General features: G+C 40.2%; 1 protein-coding gene across 1 annotated transcript in view; it reads right to left on the minus strand.

Annotated features, from left to right (window-relative positions):
* The window catches only part of PDE5A (phosphodiesterase 5A), a 67,136-nt gene extending 47,681 nt beyond the window's left edge, over positions 1-19,455 (minus strand). The window contains exons 1-3 of the mRNA XM_059826774.1: positions 19,423-19,455; positions 4,849-5,431; positions 3,238-3,327 (exon numbers count right to left, since the gene is read on the minus strand). Of these exons, the coding sequence (XP_059682757.1) occupies positions 3,238-3,327; positions 4,849-5,427 (669 nt within the window). The 5' untranslated portion in view covers positions 5,428-5,431; positions 19,423-19,455. The remainder of the gene's footprint in view (positions 1-3,237; positions 3,328-4,848; positions 5,432-19,422) is intronic.
* Positions 19,456-21,349: the final 1,894 nt, after the last annotated feature.

The following is a 21,349-nucleotide window of genomic DNA, read 5'->3' on the forward strand; positions in this document are numbered from 1 at the left end:
TGTAGAACGAGATGGCTAATACTAACTTTTTTCATTGGTGGCTTTTGTACTACTGAGGATAAAAATTCAGTCTGTTTTGAAGGTTTTGGTGTGTTCTCCGATACACATCGATAATCTAAGTAGCAAGTCTTACATACTGATGTTTAGCTAACTGCATACAATTATCTGCTCTTACAGAAGAATCACCAGAAGAGAAAAATCTTTCAAGATCAAAATGGAATCTTTGCTATGGCTTCACATTCACCTTATGACAAATTTAAATACAGGAATAGATGATTAAATGACTGGACTTAGAACCATTTTGGTTTTCTTTTAAAGTAGAATACAATTCAGGTTACCCAAGGCCTTTCTTCCTCCTTGTTTTCTTCAGTGGTGATAACCAGCAAATGATACAGCCTTGCAAGCCAGAAAGCATCATGTGGCAATACTTTTGTCATATGATGGGATGGAAAGAATTTCTGCTTAGTTATTAGAGATTGTGCAGCAGGGGTTTACAGATACAGAACTTTGTTCAAAACCCCTGAAGTCAGATGCAAAGCTCGGTCAGTTTACATTTGTAATTTTTCATGGGAAAATGAGAACTCTTCATAAAGCTAGCGCTATGCAAGCCTCTATGATCTGATCTTAAAAGACATAATCAGCAGAATTTTCTGCATCTGAAATGCAATGTTTCTGTGGCATTTCTGGACAGCAAGAATAGGTCGAGTAGGGGATTGAGAAAAGTTCTTTTACTATTAAGTGAACGTAATTCCATTCTTCATGTGCATCTGTGCAGAGCTAAAGTCCTCTTACTGAACTGCTTTTTTCTCTCATTGTTACTAGGTCCTGGGTCCTTTTTATGAGCTCTCCTGTGAATCAAATTGTTTTCTTCTTTTCATCTATGGAATTTCTTATTAGCTGTTATTTTTAAGTGAGACTTTGGTTTCTCACATGCCTCATGGAAATATAGGCAAATGTGAAAAACATCTACTGGAAAAATCCCCATACTTCAGCAGGCCCGGAGGATTTAATAATCAGCATGAGATCTTCTTCCTCTCAATTACTGACTCTTTTGTTTTAAAAAAGTAGTACTAGTACTAAACAAACAAACCGAAAACCCCAGTTGCTTCTCTTTCTCAGTGTTTATTTTTGGATGTGTTCCAGAACTGTCTTTTGACTGTGGTTGCTGACATCCTGGGCTAAAGCAGCATTCACTACCCTCAGTATTACTAGAGGGGCTTTGGGGAATCTTTTTTTTTTTTTAATGGGAGGAGCCAGTATTTTGGTTTTGTTGTTTTGGGGTTTTTTTTAAACAGAAAAAGCAGCAGAATGCAAATGGCAAATTAAGGACTGATTCACTGACTCCAACATCTGTCCAGAAACATGTCAGCCATGTGTTATGGTGAGAGGGAGAAAAACCTCCTGGCAGAGACTTTAAAATGAGAAAAAATTAAAAAGTGCTGTCTTTTCCTATAAGATAGCTTATAGTTTAGCTCCTTCAAATTATTGCATACGAGTAGAGTGTAACACTCTCCTCAAACTTCAGGTTGGCTGAACTTCTCAAAATAAACAAATTCCTGCTTCATTTCAACTTGCTGATGCACTTAAGAGTAGAAAGCTAGCTGAAGATACGGCCAATTGCAGGTTTATTCAGCCTGTAAGTCATGGTGTATTGGACCAACAGACTACCGCTCTTATTCCTTCCCCCAACTACCATCAGGACCTGGTGAGAAGTAAGCACTGTCATGTTCCCTGGCCGGCAAGATTTTGTAATTCATTTCTGATCCCAATTACATAAAGCATAGCAATTTTTCCATTCAACAAAAATAAAATGGGATGGCTTGGGTGAAATTTAAAGCCTTGCCATCAGCTTGACATGGACCACTGGTCCCTGACAGCTCTTCACACATCATCTGCTTTGCTCATCAGCTGGCCCAGGGCCAGCAGTGGCTGCTGCTGCCAGTTAGAAAGGGGAAGACTTTTAAGCGGGAGTGGGAGTAGGAGAGGATTCAAGTGCTGTCCTTGGAAGAACTGAAAAAAATTTTAAACCAAAATTAGCAGTAGGTAAAGAAAGGAAATCCTGGCTGATCATCTGGGTCAGCTAGATTAAGATTCAACAAACAAGTTAAATCAAGGGTTTAATCAACTTATTTAATGAAGAAAAGGTTCAGTGCAGTAAGAGTCAAGGTGACACATTCCATAAGAGGAGTAAAAGACGGAAGAGCAAGAAAAAGAAGGTATGATGTCTTCAAACCAATCGTGGCAGCATTTCTTTTTGGAGTTTGAGCTTTCTGAAAGCAAACTATAAGTACTCTGAAAAATAAAGGAATTACAGGAAAGAAAATCTCCATCTTAAAGCTCTGACATGCTCTGTAGAGAGCCTTACACTTTGTGAGTATTCTAAGAACTCCTGATGTGACTGAAGGCTACTACATTCAGGATCAAAAAACCCAAACTTACTTTACTTACTCCCTAAGTAAAACAGTGGACCTCACTTATTTTCCATTTATTGGCTTTCATTGACTTTACTGAATTGACTCTTCAACTACTCAGTGCAAGAAGACAGCATTAGTCCATAATAAGAATTCTTGCTACTGCAATAGCATCAGACAGGAAGAGAGAACTTCTGTGAGAAGTAGCATGGACAGGACGTATGTAAAAGAGTTCAATGAGCAGATTCACTTTGTTTTAAACTAGGAGTGATTTAAGTTATATGACTTGTGGCTGACTTTCCTGAATCACATTGACACTATGTGTTTTTCAATGCCTGATGTTAAGCACTTAGCACATTTCTTCATTTATTACTTTTGAGCTGGTTTAGTAGAATGTAAAAAACAGCCTTTTAGACAATGATAAAACCCAATTTGTTTCCTCTGAAGAAAATAATGTAGATATATGCTAAGCTGAAGTACAGTAACTCAATTGCAATCTGAGCGTGCACTGAGATAGACCAATAATTGTACAGAGAACTTTACTGCTGACAGATACTTGGGACAGGAAGCAGGAACAGCACTTCTAGAGTTAAATACATATATTCTGCTTCTGCATCTGGAATTAAACTCTTCTTGACAATACCCTTTGGCTTACATTACTGAACTAGATAAGATAAAATTGAAGTCCAAGCAAACATAAGCAGTCTTTTTAAAAAAAAGAGATGGTTTTATACTGTAAGATAATGACTGCCAGCTAATAAAAGTTTAATGCATTAGCATAGCTGGAAACAGTATTACATGAAGTGATCCCAATACTGCAACTTACCTCTTCCCTATGATTCTTTATTGGCATACAAAGAATACTCTGAGTCTTATATCCTGTGATCTGGTCAACTTCTGCATTGAATCTTGGATCCTGATACAAGAAAAAAATACAAATATTTGACTACTTGCCTAAAGACAAGTTCTTTTTTTCCCCTGGTTTAAAGGTTAAGAAAAGTACAATATTTGACTTAACTGTTACCCAGGATAACAAAGGTTCCATTACTAGCTAATAATTATATAAAGTTGTTACTATCAGTGTGTTAAAACAACAACAAAAAAAGCATTTATGTGGAACATGAGTGCCTGTGGATAAACACAACTGCCAGAAAGAACAAAAAAAACCCCAAACCTTAGGAGAAGCCTTTCCTGAGCACAGACCATCATTATATATAAATTTATGACTACCCATCCTTAGTATAGCTTTTATCATCAAGAAGAAATAACAGAAATATACTGAAAGACATATGGCCACAGAGGAACGAAGTTTCATGAATGTGGTTAGTGTTTTTGCTTTTACCAGAGATTGCTTATTTCATTTTTTCAGCTGAATATTATTACAAAACTCTGATTTTTTAAATCTTGCTAAATTAAATCAGACTATTTTTAAAGACTGCTCTTCTTTCTCTAGTAATTGATTTCAAGTTGAGCATGATGGACCCAATTTAAGAATGAAATTTTAAACTATAAGGACAGGTGATGTCGCACTGGAAACAAGTACTTCGCAAATGTTTAGACAGCTTCTGAGGCAAGAAACAAGTGTTTGTTGAAAATGAAACTATATGAAATCATACTGCTCTTTTTTGCTTATGAAAAAATCTACTCAGTAATGTTACCTAATTCTATAAACATGCTCAGATTAACTGAGAAATGATCAATCAGAAGCGGTAATTTTCAGCTCTGTATGCCTTAATTGATTCATTAACTAATTAATAAAGTAATTCATTAAAATTTCCATCATCCCTAAATTCAAAGCACAAAATCAGCATATCCAAAGAGCCTGGAATTAAGAAATGTCCTCTCCCAGTGCTGGATTCTCTTCCTTTTTTCATCTGGCCTTGTATTAAATAAATCACAGAGTGTCATTTCATTTGGGAGATCGCTTTACAGCTCAAACCCTCATCCCGTTCTTGTTCATTCAGCTCCTACTCTTTGTGCCTCAGCTATGATAAAATTCTCAAAAGTATTTTTAGTCTTAGGACTCCAGTTCTGCAGACAGTTACACTCACAATTTCATTCATTTTGGTGCAAAAGTATCTTATGTCCTTAAACAAGTGGAAATGTAACCACAGAAGTGTACAAAGCTTGAAATGCAAATACTGGTGTGCACATAGCTGGTTAAGGTGGGGCTGATATCTGACTGCTAATGTCAAACTTACATAATTTCTTTTGATGTTAGCATTCATCTAGCATTAGTCATAGCTACATGTTTCTGTATATGCATGTATCTATAATAGATGTACTGTAACCAAAAACATAGCTTCAGGTTTGCATCTTGACTGGTTTAAGTCAATATAGCTCCAAATACATATACTAAAATGGCAATATTACAACAGCTGATAATACGGCTTTTTCTTTTTTCAAAAACTGTTCAAGATAAATTTTCTTGGTTTACCTCATATGCATTCTTGATGTTCAGAGGCTGGCCTATAGCTGCTACGTGACCCACAATGCCCTTGTTCCACTCCAGGCGAATGCAGTTGTTGGAAGCTTCTTCCAGGGTGGAGCCTTCTGCCACGTCAAACAGCCTGCTTACAAGAAACTTCTCATTAGAGCTATCCTCACAGACCAAGAACAGGGAATAGCGATCAGCTGCTATAAGCTCATGGATATGTAGGAAAATTTTATGGCAAAGTGCCGTGACATCTAAGTGACTAGAAATATCTTTCACAAGTTCTAATAGTCTTGAGCACTGATCCCCTGCACTGGTCTCAATCCTTGGAGATGGCAGAGGCATCTGTTCCTTCTTTTCAGAGCCGGAGAGGAAGCTCACTGTTCCTACTGAGTCCTTGACAAAAATAGGCCTTAAGGGTCTGTCAAATTCAGAAGCAGAGATTTTCCTCGCTGGCGTCCCAGAGTTGGTGGTCTCAGCACAGGCAGGCTGGTGACAAGCACAGGATTCACTCTGGGACTTGGTTCCCTCCTTGCAGACTGGGATGGTGTGAACTCTCTCAGCAAACCATGCATTAACCATTTCTCTGTAAAACAAAAATAAAAATGCAGTGAATAATCTGAGTAAAAAATCCGCAGGAACTAATACATATTTGAAGAGGACACTGCAAAGAGGATAACTTTAAACCTTTTCATACAGTGGATGTGAGTGCACCTTTAGTGCTCCTCTGTATCAATATTCTTCAATTTTACGTAGGACTTAGCCTAGATTAAGCAGTAATGTTTTAATGCCCATAAAAAGGAAGCTATTTCTGCCTAAAGGAAATACCTGAATAGGGCAGAGGAAGACTGCTTATGCTGTGGCTTTCAGACTATGGAAGATCAGAAGTTTACACCGTAATTTTGTGCTTGAAAAATTCTGGTCCTTCCCATTCCTAAGATTTGGATTTCTGTATAAGATGTATATATATATTCATATGAAGACAAACTTTCTGTTTTAGTTTTGTTTTTTCTAGACCATTTTTAAAAAGATAATTTTGAACTTTAATTCTCTCTTGTCAAATCACCTGCAGCCCCTCCTATTTTTATGTTGCCTATACACTATTCTTAAGTTAACTCCCCCTGCTCTCTCAGAGTTAATAAAAACCACTGGTTTGACTCAAAGCACAAAAGTTTTGCTTAAAAATTGTCATAAAGAAACATGAATATTTCTAATTCAACCCCCTTCAAAATAATGAAAAGACAGACCGTTTTCATGCATCTCTCCTATTTCCTTTCCTTGCAGATGAAACTCATTGCCTAACTCAACCCAAAATACTGAATACCCCCAAAATTATATTTTTGAAGAGTTTACCATTAATTAAAAGTCATGTATCTCTAGTATTTAACTGTGTTTGTCAGATTAACTTAGCACTAGAATGCCAACCCTAACAACATCCTCACTAAATACAGTATAACTTGAATTATCCATAAGCACACATATGATCAATAACAAGTATACTTTTTCTTATCACTATAATATTTTCTTGTCCAAAATACGTTGGGTTTTTTTGTTTGTTTTGGTTTTGTTCTTTTTTTTTTTTTTTTTTAAATACAGGGCTCTTAATTTCATTACTCAGTGTCGAGGATTCTTCCCAGCACATGGTCTACTCTTAGAAGAAATGTTTTTTTTCCTGAATTACATAATGTATGGGCCTATGAACAGCAAAAATCCTATTAAAAAGTCTGATCTTTTGGAAACGTTTCATGGTGGTCATGTTTTAAATTTGGGATATTTTTTATTTGCTCAGCAGACCACAGGAATTTCGAGAGTGAAGCTGAATGAAACCATGGAAATCAGTCAGGTTAGTCAAGCCACTGATTGGTTACATGCATCAGTATATATTATATGTGAAAAGCACTGCACATAGCCTTTTTTTTCCTTACAGAACAGCTTCATCTATGTTGTAGAATGCACTACTGTAAGGGTAATTAACCATTAATTCAAAGTAAAGTAATGAATTAAAATCTGAAGTCCACCAGTATTATTTTTATTAGCAAGCAATCCACAACAGGAAACTTACTTGTCTTCTATTAGGAAGGTTTGAAAGAGTTTTTCAGATTTTGCTGTCGCATATCATTTGGAGACCTCAACTGTAAGCAAACATGCTATGAAAAATTGAATTGGTTTAGGAAATAGTGAGTGTAAAGGGAGCACCTGGGCAAAAGAAAGTCATCATGTTACTGTACCCAGTCCACTTCAGTGCGAGCTACCTGGTAGGTTTTTTCTCCTCAAAAAACTATGTCTGATTGAGGTAAATATCACTCAATGCAGCACTGTAAAACCAAATCCTTCTCTTATTTATTCACAGCAGTGCAACTCCAAATAAATGGATGATAGACTATTCTTTCTTTTGGCTTCTGTCTGTGTAGTGCGGTCCTGATCATGCAAAACCTGACATACGTGGTTAATACCATTTATAGCCCCAGCGATCTTCAAGGCTGAATGGTCAGTGTGGTCACATAGGACATCTGTGAATCTTCTATGACAAGAGTCCAAAACCACTGAATGAAAAGTTGGACACAATTAAGGTGGTGGGAGTTTTGCCTCCGAGTTCCACAGAGCTAGGATTTCATTCCATGTTTTTACATTTTCCATGAAGCTCCTGGAACAGTGCTTGCTGTAGCAATAATATACCTCAATCAACATCCATTATAAATTTCCCAGCAATCTAAAGCTAGTCCAATTACTGGAAACATGGTGCCAGAGAACACAATGAAATTCCATTGTTATTCTGAAAGAGTTTGGTTCATTGCTTAGCTACTTATTTTTAAAGGAAGTAAGCTCTGCTTTTTAAGTATATTAATTAAAACTACCAATGATCCTTCTTTATTACAGCAATGATACATATTTTTTTCTAGAGTTATCTCACCCAAATGTTTCTTGCAGTGAAGAAGCGTAAAGAACAATACATTATTATAACTTTGACTTTAACAAGATTACTTTGTAGTACTTAAATAGGATAAATATTAAATGTGGGAGCTGTGACCATGTATTACTGAAATGCATAATATAATTTGCATAGTGTAATATCACATTTGCAAAAGCTGTTTCATTGAGAGTCAAAATAAGAAGCCAGCATTTGATAACATTTGGAATTTTCATTTATTAAACTGAATGACAAAACAGAATGATTTGTGATGAAAATGACCAAAAGTATCCTTAAGAAAAATAAAAAGCTTAAAATGCAAAAATTTGTAAGTAAACACAATACAAACTCTAAAATCAGTGCTGATAACTCTTGTCATCAGATGTGTTGTTATATGTGGGTTCTTTTTGTTTTACTCTAATCTCCTCAAGAAAAGAAACTACCTGAAAATTTGAGCTTTTTCTAAACAAAATTTAGCATCTAGCACTAATGCTGCAGAAGAGAACCTGAAAATGCAAGCTGGGTGCATTTAAAGCCTCAGACACAAGAAGGTAAATAAAGAATAATGAATAGTTTTAAAAGAAGACTTGTGACTTGACCCAGTTTCATGATTGTGTGTGCTGACTTCATTTTTGAACATCAAGGACTGGCAGTAATGTAAAATAAGATTTAAAAGTAACTGTAATAACCTAGTATCAGATGGAAAGCGTTCTCAAACTAGCAAGTGATTAGGATGGACTTTGTCAAGGCATGTTTGAAAATACACAGGCGTGAACCTGTACTATTGCTGAGTGACACCAGTTTGTAGAGCAATCTGATTCATGACTTACTTAGACATGAGGAAAGGAGAATATAAAATGCTATCATTTCACCTAGCTCTGTTTTACACTGAATTTACATACATGCATGTGTTGAAATAAGATACAAGGCAGAGAAAGAATCAGGTACCCTTTGTGGACAAAGCAAAAGCTAAAGCAGAAATTTGGTTTATCAGTTGCAACCTGCCATTTTATCTATTCTGGAGTGTTGGGTAATGATGTCCCCTGGCCTTAATGGTGTAGTAATAGTAATCAGTAAGAACAATGTATTCTGAATTCTAATACCAGTTCTCAAACTGTGGCCATTAGGTAATTTAGTAAAAAGGCAAGAAGGTAAAAACTATGTAAAATAAACATTCATTTCTCTATCTTATGGAGGTTATTGAGGGATGTGGAACATAACTGTAAAATCTTTCACATGAAAGTAATTACATTTCTTTAGTAAGAACTGACTAATTGTTAGGTATCTGCACTATTTATGAAGCACTTTGACATTGAACAGTTTTATATGTGGAGCTGCATAATGATGAGTAACATATTCCTGTCCCCTTTAATGTCTTTTAGATGATGGTGCAGTAACTTGCCAACATAGTGTGTGATTCTCAAAAAGCTCTATAGGTTAACAACAACAACAAATCCTTAACTATACTGTTTAAAACATGCTTTTCAACTTCAAATCATTTAGGCATTTTTATTTGGGCAGCTGGAGAGCCGTTCAAATTCAGCTGGAATAGGAACAGTGTTCAGTGACCTTTACTGAATGCCTCTTCTAACAAGGAAACTATTTAGCTCCTTTTACTCACACAGTTACACACAGGGGTGGAAGAACTAGCATTTCACATTAACTGACGTATTCTAACTCTATTTAAAATCTATCAGACAAAGTCTTGACGTGCATTTGCTTGTTGACACTCAATTCTATTCAACAATGCGTGACAAGAAGAGTATTATTACGAACACAACTACTTTCTCAGCACAGAGTTAGCTCAACAGATATCTGATACCAGACACATCCTGAACCACAAGTGAGGTTATTGGAAATCAGTAACAACTGCTATGTATAATTAAGATGTCATTTTGAAAGGACTAGAGGAAGAAACAAACGCTTGTGACTACTCTATTCATATGAATAGTCTTCAGTAAGCATTGGCATTGTCAAGAGCTGATTGTAAGGACAAGACCCTTGCTGTAGAAGCAAGTTCAGAAGTTGCAGGAGTGTATTAAACAGGAGCAGATAGTTAAAACCAATGCAATGTCTCCATCCCAGCATAGCAATCACTGCATGTTGAGGAGTTACAGGCATCAGCATGCGTTCCTCATGAGCTGCATGCATCCTTTACTGCAGTATGAGCCTCCACCAGAGAAAGCTGTAATTTATCCCAGAGTTCAAAAACAGGAATAGTTGAATATAAAGTAACCATTTTTTAGTTACTTCTATCAGCCAAATCCAGTCTTTCCTCTATAAAACATGATTTCAAAGGAGCATGACAATAGTGACTGCTGAACTTGGCGTGTGACCTCATCAGCAAAATTGGAGAGGAATTTTGAAGAGAGAGGGATGAGAAGGCGATGAAAATACCATGGCAGGTAAAACATTTGACGGAAAAAAATGATTGTGTGATCCTCCCCTCTACAATCACTTGTATACAAATACATGTTATCTGCATTACATGAGAACTCAGGAACTTCAGAGGAATTAAGACTCTGCTGCTGATTTGTTAAACACTGTAGAGAAAGTAGACCTGTCCCTAAAGCAAAAGGTTTTCAATATGAATAGGCAACAAAAATAGAAAATCACTGAGTGAGAAAACACAGCCATAAGGAAGCGACATGGCTTGAGCCAGGTCGTGCAGAAGGGCCCAAGTAGACCTGAAGACAACCTCATGTCCAAGACCTGAAGAGAACCTGGCTTTATTTCCTGTGCCGTATGTATCAAACTACGCTAACCTGACACTACTTACTGTTCTACTCATACACTGGGAATATTACATGATTTATTGTACCCATCTTTGCTTCAGCGTGATTATCTTCAAAATACACAGCATAGTTCTCAAAAACAACCACCTCAGTGAAGATGTTTAAAGAGTAACAGCCAGGTTGTAATTCTGTTGCTCTCATACCACATATGTAAGACCATACCAGTGTGACCATTCAGCAAGTATTTGGTATCTTTGGAGAAAATGTGCAAAAACAGCACAAAAGTAATACCGAGATGCAACAATGACAGCATACTGCATCTTACTTATCTTGCACAAAGAATGCATAATAATTACTGTACCATAAAAGTACTGAGTGATGAGCAGTTTTCAGTGAAACAACAAGTAATTCCCCATTTTGTCTGTTGCTCATTAATCTTTCATATATACAACATTAATATTTCAGTAGTTGTGTGGACTGTTTTGCTAATTTTTCATTCAAACCAGCAGTTACTGATAACATACTTCAGGAAAGGGATTCAATCCAAACTTGCCTAGTAGAGAATGCCAGCTTTCAAGTATCTGAATTCCTGTGGCCTAATCCTGCTAGTGTTGAAATCAACAATATTTGAAGCCAACCTTCGTAACTATTCTCTCAGTTGCTTTCCTTAAAATAACCACTAGATGTCTTCAAATTTCTTTCCCACATCTTGACATAATTTAGACATAGAAATCATTTAAAGCATTAGCAACAACTCGAAAACTATTCAGTTTTAACAAATGAGTTTGAAAGTCAAAGTCACTTGGATATTATACTTGCCTTCTCATTTTCTTTCCAGTACTTCCTATTTCACAATCCTGTTCTAAGTGGTTTTGTCTCCTCTCTGGCCATGGAAAGATTTAAATAAACTGTATAAGGCCTCATTAGATGGAAACAGTAAACTGACTGTAAAAGAAGTGTTTTCAAGCTAACTAAAAAAGTAGATTGACAAAGACAATAGTTGTTTTTCCTTAAACCCTTTCCAATTATGGTTACTAGAGATGCTATTTCTAACAGTGGTAGGCAAGCAGTTTTTGAAGACTAAGTATGACTTAAAGTTGGTGGCAATTTTTTGGCACAACTTAGTCAAATATATAAGCATACATTTAACTTTAAACATGTTAAGCGTCCTGACTGACTTCTGTCTGAATACAGTTCTAAATTAAGAACTCTAATTCATGATTCAAACCATGCTCATGAAAGACTAAAATAACAACTTTTAGAACTATGAAATAATGTAACTCGTGCCTGAATGCTCATATTATTTTTTAAAATAGACGGCAGAGGTTGCTTTATTATTTGAAGCAAAAGTATTTGAAATGGAGGACTAACGTGAACAGGCTATTCTGGGCTATTTTCAAGTTTTCTTTAACTACCAAACTGCAAGCTTAACTTTTCACAAGAAAGCCTTCCTCTATAGAAGGGACTTTCTATTCACACTGTAAAGAAAGACAGAATAAATCCTCAGGGATTGAAGGTCAAATTCTAAAACATGAGCTTTACTTCTCCAAATGTTTACCTCTTGTTCCAAGCTCAAAAAAATTAAAAATAACTATGTACCTAACAATTTTGTTGTGGAAAGCAACAGGACAATGCCAGTGACTTTGGTGAAAGGCGGATTAAAAGTTGACATCTGCCTGGAGACCTCACCTAAGTCTTAGGTACCACTTCAGTTCCACTTAAATTCCTAAAATAGGGGTTAAGTAGGACTTAAGTGGTGCAGAGGCTTTGGGATGGCTCTCTGTGCTGGGGTGAGTTCACCATAATGCACAAATAAATGGGAAAATACATATCTTTTACTAAGTAAGTATATTTTGTGGCTATATTTTCACTGCCAGACCTAATGTGAAATTACAGTCATTGAGTTATTAACAAAGGCCATTTGAGTAGGGCTTCTTTTCTGGCACTTCGTAAATAGCTCCTTTTGTATTTAATGCCTTTTTTTTATTGTCTTCAAGTAAATCATATAAATGAGAAAGCATTCCATGTAAATTTATTTATGTTTCTTTGCCAGTAAGGAAGAGAAAGACTTGTGTTCTGTGGTTTTATTAATTATAGTTATTCATGACAAAAGCTAAATGCTTCCTCGTTATGGTGAAAAATAGGTGGTAGCATATTAGTTCCAGTCAAGAATATACTGTCTAAAGTTGCTTTGTTTGTAATTCTTGATCCAAGTCATATATTCCCACACAATTCAGCTTTAATCTAACACTCAAATAAGCATGAACTTAGGCTATGATGTACTTTATTTGATCTGAAGACATCATAGGGGACATATCATGATTTTTGTCCTTGTGCAGAGAGCTAGCACAATGTCTACACACTATGGAAGTCTCACTTCAGCTTCAAAATTAGACTGATTGGTATTTTTATTTTATATATGTAGTCTTTGTCCTAATCCTGTACAAAGACATGAATTTCCTCCTCACATGATGATTCTTCAACAGACACCCAACACAAAACTTCCATGAACTTCTACAGTTTAGAAATGAAAGAAAGGTGTCTAACTTCCTTGTCTCCCACAGAGGCACTGTATGCCTCAGCTCCACTTTTCTTCCCAGATGGCAGAAATTTGACCCTGTTCTCTAAAGTCTTCCCAGTAAGAGCAAAAAAAATGGAAATGAGATTGCAAATGCCTATCGGCATTACCAAAAGTACTGTAATACGATCATAAAGTTACCCTGAAACAAAAGAAGGCAAAAAGAGATGTTAACTGTTAAAAGTACTTCACCCCATCTTATTTTCTACCTGTCCTCTAAGGTTTACCAGTTGTATTTTAATTAATGTATTGTGCACACCCGTTTGTTTCTTCATTACCTAGGGCAAATGGTACATGGTAAAAGCACATTCTTCTTGTAGCTGCTCAGTACTATCTGCTGACTAGTTTATCTTCACACCGCAGATTCTGTGTAGGAGTTCAGGTTATAGCTTTTTGGGAACTGAAGATGTAAATTGCTAGTAAGTGATTTCTTATCATTTCTCAAATGACAGTTTCTTCAGTCTACAGTAATTGCTGTTTTAGACATTGTTTCCAAAATACTCCGGCACACACCTAGCTTTATCTCCAAGAATAAATGCCAAAAATACTTAATCACATTTAAACTTCATGAATGCGGGTAACACTCCTTACCTTCCCGAGTGCTTTTTGAATCAGGAGTTTAAAATATTTTGGCATGATCTTAATACTTTGCAGTTATAGGCATAAGGGTATGGATACATTATTTATAAGTGGGACAACTATGGAGATCATTAGACCAGCAAGAAAACTTTCCAAGACTTCAGAGAAATGGATTTTTTTTCTGTACTTCATTCTCAGAAAAGCTCTGTAAACATCTAACAAAACCAAGTAGTGGGAGAAAATATTCTGATCCCTGCATTAACACCACTACTTCCTGTGGTTTTCAAGCCATGGTCCAAAGAATCAGGGGGTCTGCAGTCCTCTTGTAAATGCTTCGCACAGGATAACTTAGGAAAGCGAGTCCCCTTTCAGCATATTCAAAGAATTTGCATAGGATTCTGTGCCTCCACTGGAAAACTGTTAGGGGTCCTTCAATCCTAAAAGTTTAAAACCCACTGCCTACTTGCCACGGTCATGTTAGGGATGAATATATATATTTTTAGGATTATTACTTTTTTGTATGTCAGTAATATCTTTTTAAGAAAAACACAGGCCAAAGCACATTTCAATGCAGAAAATCTTCAATAGCTCTATTTTAGAAAATCTGAATTTTCATACACTTGCTCCAAAAATTAATTTCCTTTCAATTAGAAAAAATTAAGCACACATACATTACCAAACAAAACAATGACATAATGCATATGACATATAATATTTATGAGATTAAACATCAAATAGCCAGCTCAAAATGAAAGACATTTTTTAAAAGCCCTCTAGACACAGAGATTAGAAGGCAAATGTCCTAAGTAACTTAGTACTGCAGGCAGCACATTACAAATGGATTGTCCACCAGCCTTCAAGAAGGAAAAAAAAAAAAATAACAACTCTACTTGAGTTTTTTCAAAGTAATAAAGGTAACTGATATATTCAAGTTGTGCAATCTCTGAATTCCAGCAAAGTACAGTCTCCCAGTAAATGCCACTTCTGGAATCCTCAGTGAAGCGCTATGAAGTACCATGCTGTTAAGGACATTATTTTTCCAAATACAACCCCACCTTAATTCATTGGTAAATATTTCCCAACCCTGCTAATAAGCCAAGATGTATTTATAACAAAGTAATCTTATTTCCCATGAAAGGCATACAAGACTTGGGTTAATAATTTCTATCTATCATGCCATACATTTAGGAAACCAGACAAAAACTGCCTGGAACAATGCAGTTGCCTCTAACCGAGAGGAGAATTTTTACTTTGGCTGTTTTGGCAGTCTGCTGCTTCTGATTGCAAAGAGCACGAAGAGAGAATCATTCCCATATTTTTAAGAGTAGGGAAAAACAGGAAGTCAGAAATACAGAAGTATTCCGTAGGGGGTTAAAATAAGTATGATGTTTGAACATGACAATGCATGGATTTTTTTTTTTTAAAGGAACATAAAAAGATAAGACTTCAGGAAGACAAAAAGGTTAACGAATTCGGCCATAAATGTAGTACAGTTTTGTGACAAAAAAGGCTGAAGATTATGCCTTTATAACGTCTAGTTAGAACAATTATATTTGTAGCAGCAGCTACAAAGAGCTTTCAACAGCAGTACGGGTAAACATACGACACAATCTAAAAGAAGAATCATTTTACTTCAAAACATTTCTGCTTTCTGGGAAGCCAGAATATGATAAGCAATTCTAAATCTTTGAAAGGGGAAAAATAACAAGAGGAGCTGAAAAAAAGGAATGAAATTTAGTAGGAGCTAGGTATTTAGAAACTCTTGAACCCGTAAGTGTGCAGTAACAAACTCTCCAGCCAGAAGGTTCCTCAGCCAACACACTGTATCACTAAGTGAACCAAATTAATCTCGTCACCGAGCGTGCAGGTGACACACTTCCCCTTTGTTGTTCTGCACTTTGATCACACTGTAACAACACTTCATGGATAATAGCTATTTATATTATCTCTGTATACCACTTGTCTCCCTGGTACAAAATAAAGTAATAAATAACTGATTCTTTAGCTTCCTACTCACGGGATCACAGTTTATTCACATACTTGAAGGAGGGAGCAATTTAAGGCTATTCACCTGGATTACACACTTGTAGGATTGCAACCTTGGGCTGTACAGGTGGAAGTCAATCAACAGCTTTATCGCAGGGTATGTCAGTCCACCTAGCCATCAAAGACTTGAGGAAGGCAGTAATGTGGCCTGCCTGTAGACACTAGTCACCTCAAGGCATTGCAGGATCAAAATACCAGGTATAAGCCATCTGTAGATAGTTATCTTCCACACCACATTTTAGGGGAGAGGAGGAAAGCAGGCGTAAATTTGTTAAGTAGACGACCTGCAGCCCTTCTCCCCAAGAATCCAGAATATGGATCGGGGAGCCTAGCAACTCTAACAGTTGTCACTTTATGAACAATAGTTAATACAAACTACCTGTGAATAAAAAGAAACGCTTTCTTTTAAAGTGCCACCTTGCTGAAAATGTAGCTTTTATTTAAACCATGAAAACAGATACTAATATCAAACTGAGCTATGCAAAATGGAACAAGAGGTAACTATTGAATGACTGCATGAGATGATGCGACTCCCATACTTTAAAAAAACAAAACAAATCTGCAGGCATAAGACCACCCAAAGCATTTATTTTATAAGTATTATTTAGACACCTAATTAAAACATTTTTGTGGGAATCACCAGAAGAACTACTGTGTAAAACACTATAGGAATTAATTACTTGCAGAGAAAAAAGAATTATTTAATACCTATCATAAAATTGCTAAATTAGGTTCTGATTCAAAGCTCATTACTGTCAGTGGAAAGGGCTTGTGTTACTCTAATAAATAGTTGAGCCGGTGATCTTTTCCTATTCCTCTGTATAAATATTTGAGAAACAGATACAGAAACTATCTTTATCCACTAGCAATTGTGCCTTGCAACGTGAAGTAGAATATGCCTCTGTGCTCCGCAAGATACCAAATTAACTAACTTCTTGGTCTATTGCTTTTAGGACCTGTGAGGACTTTGGCATATTGTGAAGCAAAACAAAAAATGAGCAGCAGTAAATTACGATTAGAAAACAGTTGAAACTAGTTCAAGGAACACTCCTTTACGTGACAGAGTAAATACAATGCTAAGTAACAAAACATTAACAGCATAGTCTTTGTTCACTGTAATGCTGTTGTACAAAGATTCAACTAAAACACAGCATGGCATTAAATTTTAGGGGTTTTCTCTTTTCAAGCTCTAAATAACACTACAATGTAGAACATTAAACCTTTACAAAGTACACCAGTTCTTTCAAACTGCTCAGCTTTACAGGTTATCATTTTAGTGAATAAAATTTGAACCAACACACAGTCCAGTAACTTGTCATTTGTCTTTTCAAATACAAACTTACATATAAAAGAGGTATTCCTTATTATATAGTTACAGTTTTCTATTTGCACAGAAAGGACAAAAAACCCCCATTCCATGCAAGAGAGCAGAGAAGAGAGTTTTGAGACAAATGCAATGTTTCACACTTCAAACACATCACAGAATTGTTGCCAAGCAAGAACTCCAAGTCAAGTTTTTCTGCAAAACCCTCTCTAAATGCCGAGGCATCGCCGTCACAGACATGACTGAATTGTATTTCGTGAACTACTGCCCGTTTCAGACCCAGACAAACACAAAACTGTGTCTCAGCATTAAAAAACAAAAAAAAAAAAAGACTAACCAAACCTCTCCATGGGGAAAACAAATCTGACACAGCGGTTACTATTAATTAGCATGTCTGTTTGTTCAATACTACTTCCAGTTTCCAAAGGAAGTGTGACAGGCTGAACTAATAAAATGCTACTTCGCAAAGCTGCTAACACCCTCTTTCTTGGGCAAACAAGCTACCCTTCATTCCACACCACGCACGAGTGTTCTGGAGAACATCACGGTTAACTACTTCCATCTATGCATCCCACACCTATGCACAGCCTTTTTAAAAAAACCAACGTTTAAATGACATTTTTTAAGGCCATTTTTATTATTTTTCTGTTAAATGAACCTAAGGAAGAAGCAGCAGAAGAAAGGGGACTGCATGACAGATGGTCACAAGAAAGCAGGTGACCCCTGAAGCTTTCTAGCTTGCGGCGAGTCAATTATTAATGGGGATTTCTCTTCTTACCGCCCCATCCCATGCAGAGAGGAGCAGCAGCAAACCCTCATTCAGAATGCATCCAGCCCTGCTAAGGGACTTGGGAAAGCAGTAAATCGGCAGCGGTGAGCAGATGGTGGAAGCGGCGCAGGAGCGGAGCGGAGCGGAGAGGAGCGAAGCCCGCGGAGGTGGCGTGGCCGAGGAACAGACCACAGGACTTACTAACCCGAGCTCTCACTAAGATAGACCGCGGGAGCTGCAGATCGCCTGTGCTCTGCATCCCCGCTGCTGTGTTTATCGGAAAATACTCAAAATGGAAACCTGACTCCACTTCTAAAAATAGCCGCATTTACTCGATTTCAACTTGAAGTCCCACTGCTGAAGTGTGACAACGGCGAGCAAATACCTCGTCTTATCTCCAAAAGGCAGCATGTCAAGCCAGGGGGGAAAAAGCCCGGACGAGCTCTCCAGGGCTCCGCATTCCAGGTTCCTTCCAAGAACCGCCACCACGGAAAGGCGAGCGCCCAGAGGCCGCCCCCCACCCGCGGCGCTCGCCAGCGCTGCCGGCCCCGCGCTGCCCCCTGCCGGGGAGGCTGCCCCCTGCCGGGGAGGCTGCCCCCTGCCGGGGAGGCTGCCCCCTGCCGGGGAGGCTGCCCCCTGCCGGGGAGGCTGCCCCCTGCCGGGGAGGCTGCCCCCGCCGCAGCCGGCGGGGGTGCCCAGCTCCCCGCGGAAGCCCTGCGCGGTGCGGCCCTCCCCGCCTGCCGCCGGGCTTTCTGCCCCCCAGGCGCCTGCAGGGGCAGCGGTCCCCCGCCTGCTGCGCTTCCCCCCCGGGGCTGCAACCCCCGCTCCCCTCCCTCCCGCAGCCCCGGGGCGCAGCAGAGCGTCCCCAGCTGCAGCAGCCCGCTTCCCTCAGCATCTGCGCTCCGCTTATGGCACCCTGCGGTGCTCGCCCCACCGGACAGACCCCCGCGCCCCCCTCCTCGGGCGGAGCTCCGGTCCCGACTGCACCACGTACGGCTTCCGCGGCCGCTCGCGGCTCGTCCGCTCCCTCGGCGCTTAACCCATCGCCCTCTGCGTCCGGTGGCCGCCGGCATGTCAGAAGGGTGACAAGCCCACGGGGTGACCGAGCTCTTCAAGAGCAGCGCTTTGTTTCGGGATTACCAAGCAGTGACATAACCCGCCCTCCCGAAGAGATTAGATGTTATCTGCGGCTTCGACGTATCTCTATCTAGTTCGCGGGGCAGGGGAAAATACATTGCTTGCTACTCGCGGGAAGTTGGCTATGTCTGTTTTAAACCAAGGAGAGCACAAAATAAGTAAAGAGAAGCCCCGGGCAGGGAGCTCCGAGGCTGGGACAGCCTCGCAGGTCGCCCGCGCTCGGCGCGCCCGGCCGGGCTGACGCTTCCCCGCAGCAGAGCGGCAGCGGCCGGGGGAGGAAGGCGAAAGCCCGCGGAGAAGCGCCTGCATGTGCGCTCCGGCGGCAGCCGGGAGCTGCTGCTGCTGCTTGCTTTCAGTTCTTGCTCTTTCCAGGGTGGGGGCGGCGGGGGGGGTGGCGGTTTTTTTCTTTTATTTTCTCTGGAGACAGCAAAGGGACACGGGAGAGCCACCTTCTGCCGGGAAGAAAGGGTCTGGCTCTGTCCGCCGCCGCTCCGGTCTTACCTTGTCGCCTTCCGAACAAAGTAAGAGCGGGTGAAGTCGCCGTGATCGTCCAGCCACGCTTCCACCGCTTCCTGCTCCGGCGGGGGGGGGCAGCTGCGCTCCATGCTCCGCGCCGCCGCTCTGCCTCCTGCTGCCGGTGCCGGTTTCCCCCCTCCCGGCCCTCGGCCCGGCGGCGGGGCGGCTCCCACCCCCCGCCTTCGCGCCGCTCCCAGGTGTGCGGCCGGCAGGAAGCCCGGCGTCGGGCCCGGGCCCCGGCCCCAGCGCCGCGCCGGCGGCACCTCAGCGCATCTCCGGCCCGGCCGCCCGTCCCGCAGCGGACAGCCGGCTCCGGCGCCGGCTCCACCTCCGCCGCGGCCCCGCAGCGCCCCGGGGGGCTGCCGCGCCCCGGCCCCGCCCCGCCCCGCCCCGCCCGGCCCCGCCGCGGGGGCACCGGCGGCAGCCCCGGCCCCGGCCCCGGCGCTGGCGGGAGGCAGCAGCAGGCGTCCGTGTGCGCGGCCCGGGGCCGGCGGCTCTTCTGCGCCGAGGCTGACCTGAGGCGGTTGGCCCAGGCAGTCCCCGCGGGGCTGGGGAGACAAAGAAAAGCGGTGAAGAAGTAAATTGTTCTCCCCGAGCCTGGCAAAGGGGTTTTCCTCCCCCGCCCCCACTTGGCAGTTACTTTCTTTTCAAGGTATGGCCTGTTTCAGCCTCCTTCGGAAAAGTGGGAGATCGGCTGTCACTTTGGAGTGTTTCACAGCTGGATGTCGATGCATGATAGACCTCAGCCTGGATATGAGTACTGAAGCCCTGGCTTTTCCACCCTTCGTGCCTACAGTGAGGCTTTTAGATCCCTTTTAGACATTTAATAAGCCCAGCCTAGCTTTGAAGATGCTCCAGACTCGCAGCTCCTACTTTCTCTAATATTAGACAGCTAGGATTGGAATTTTGGTTAATGCTGAGCTTCGCTTTCATGCATTCTAGTTCCGTACTAAGATACGCATGTGCACGCATTTATAATAATTTATAATGTGCGTTCACAAAAGACCTTGCGCAAAGTGGGATGCACATGCATGGTTTCCTCTGTCGTCACATGCAGTATCTTTGAAGGTAAGATATGAATAACAAATAGCAGCATGTTTCTGGGGAAAGGGATGTACAGGGTCTTTAAAAACATTCTCCCGTGTTATCAATTGAGAAATATCATATGAAATGTTTTCTGCTAATCTTAAACCCCTTTCAATTTATGCAAGGCAGCACGTTTCAGATAGAGCAGACATCCCTGCACACCTCAGCAATTTTTTTGCAGTGCTTTTAGGGACTCGACTTACAGAGACTTGACTTACAGAGAGGTGGGATTCTGCAGCCTGAGAAGGGGCAGCAGGAGGAACTTCACAGCAAAGGGATTAAGAGTCTGTCCGTGAGCTGGGGGGAAAAGTTTTCTCTTCTGCGTCTTTGTGTCACATCTGTGTGTAACACTCACTTAGACCTGTGTGTCTTCTGGCTGTAAGAGTCTGTGGGTAATATGAGGCACACAGAAAGGGAAGTTTTACGTGAACATCACTCTGTTATAAAAGGAATCTCAGGAGAAATGTGCATGGTGACCAAAGAGAAAATGTGAAGATAAAGTATAAACCAGCTAAGACATGCTGCAAGAGTCAAGCTGCTGTTCAAGGCAAAGAGAAATCTCTCAGCAGTGAAATAGAGAATTACCAAGCAAACTGCATAAACAGACAACATGGCAATCAATGAAGCTGATGTTTGGTGTCAAAACCTGGAAAGCATGGTACCTTAGAAAAAAGAAAATAAACCTGTAACGTAACTCATAGATTTCTCAATTAACTGTTTCATTTCAGGAAAAGGGTTTTGAGGCTACAGTAGACATGGCAATAAAAGCTTCTAAGCTAGGCAAAGCTTTTGGAAAATAACACTATGTTAGAATGCTTAGGAAGTA

This window comes from Gavia stellata, chromosome 19 (genome assembly GCF_030936135.1).
Source record: "Gavia stellata isolate bGavSte3 chromosome 19, bGavSte3.hap2, whole genome shotgun sequence".
In the NCBI taxonomy this organism is placed as follows: Eukaryota; Metazoa; Chordata; class Aves; order Gaviiformes; family Gaviidae; genus Gavia; species Gavia stellata.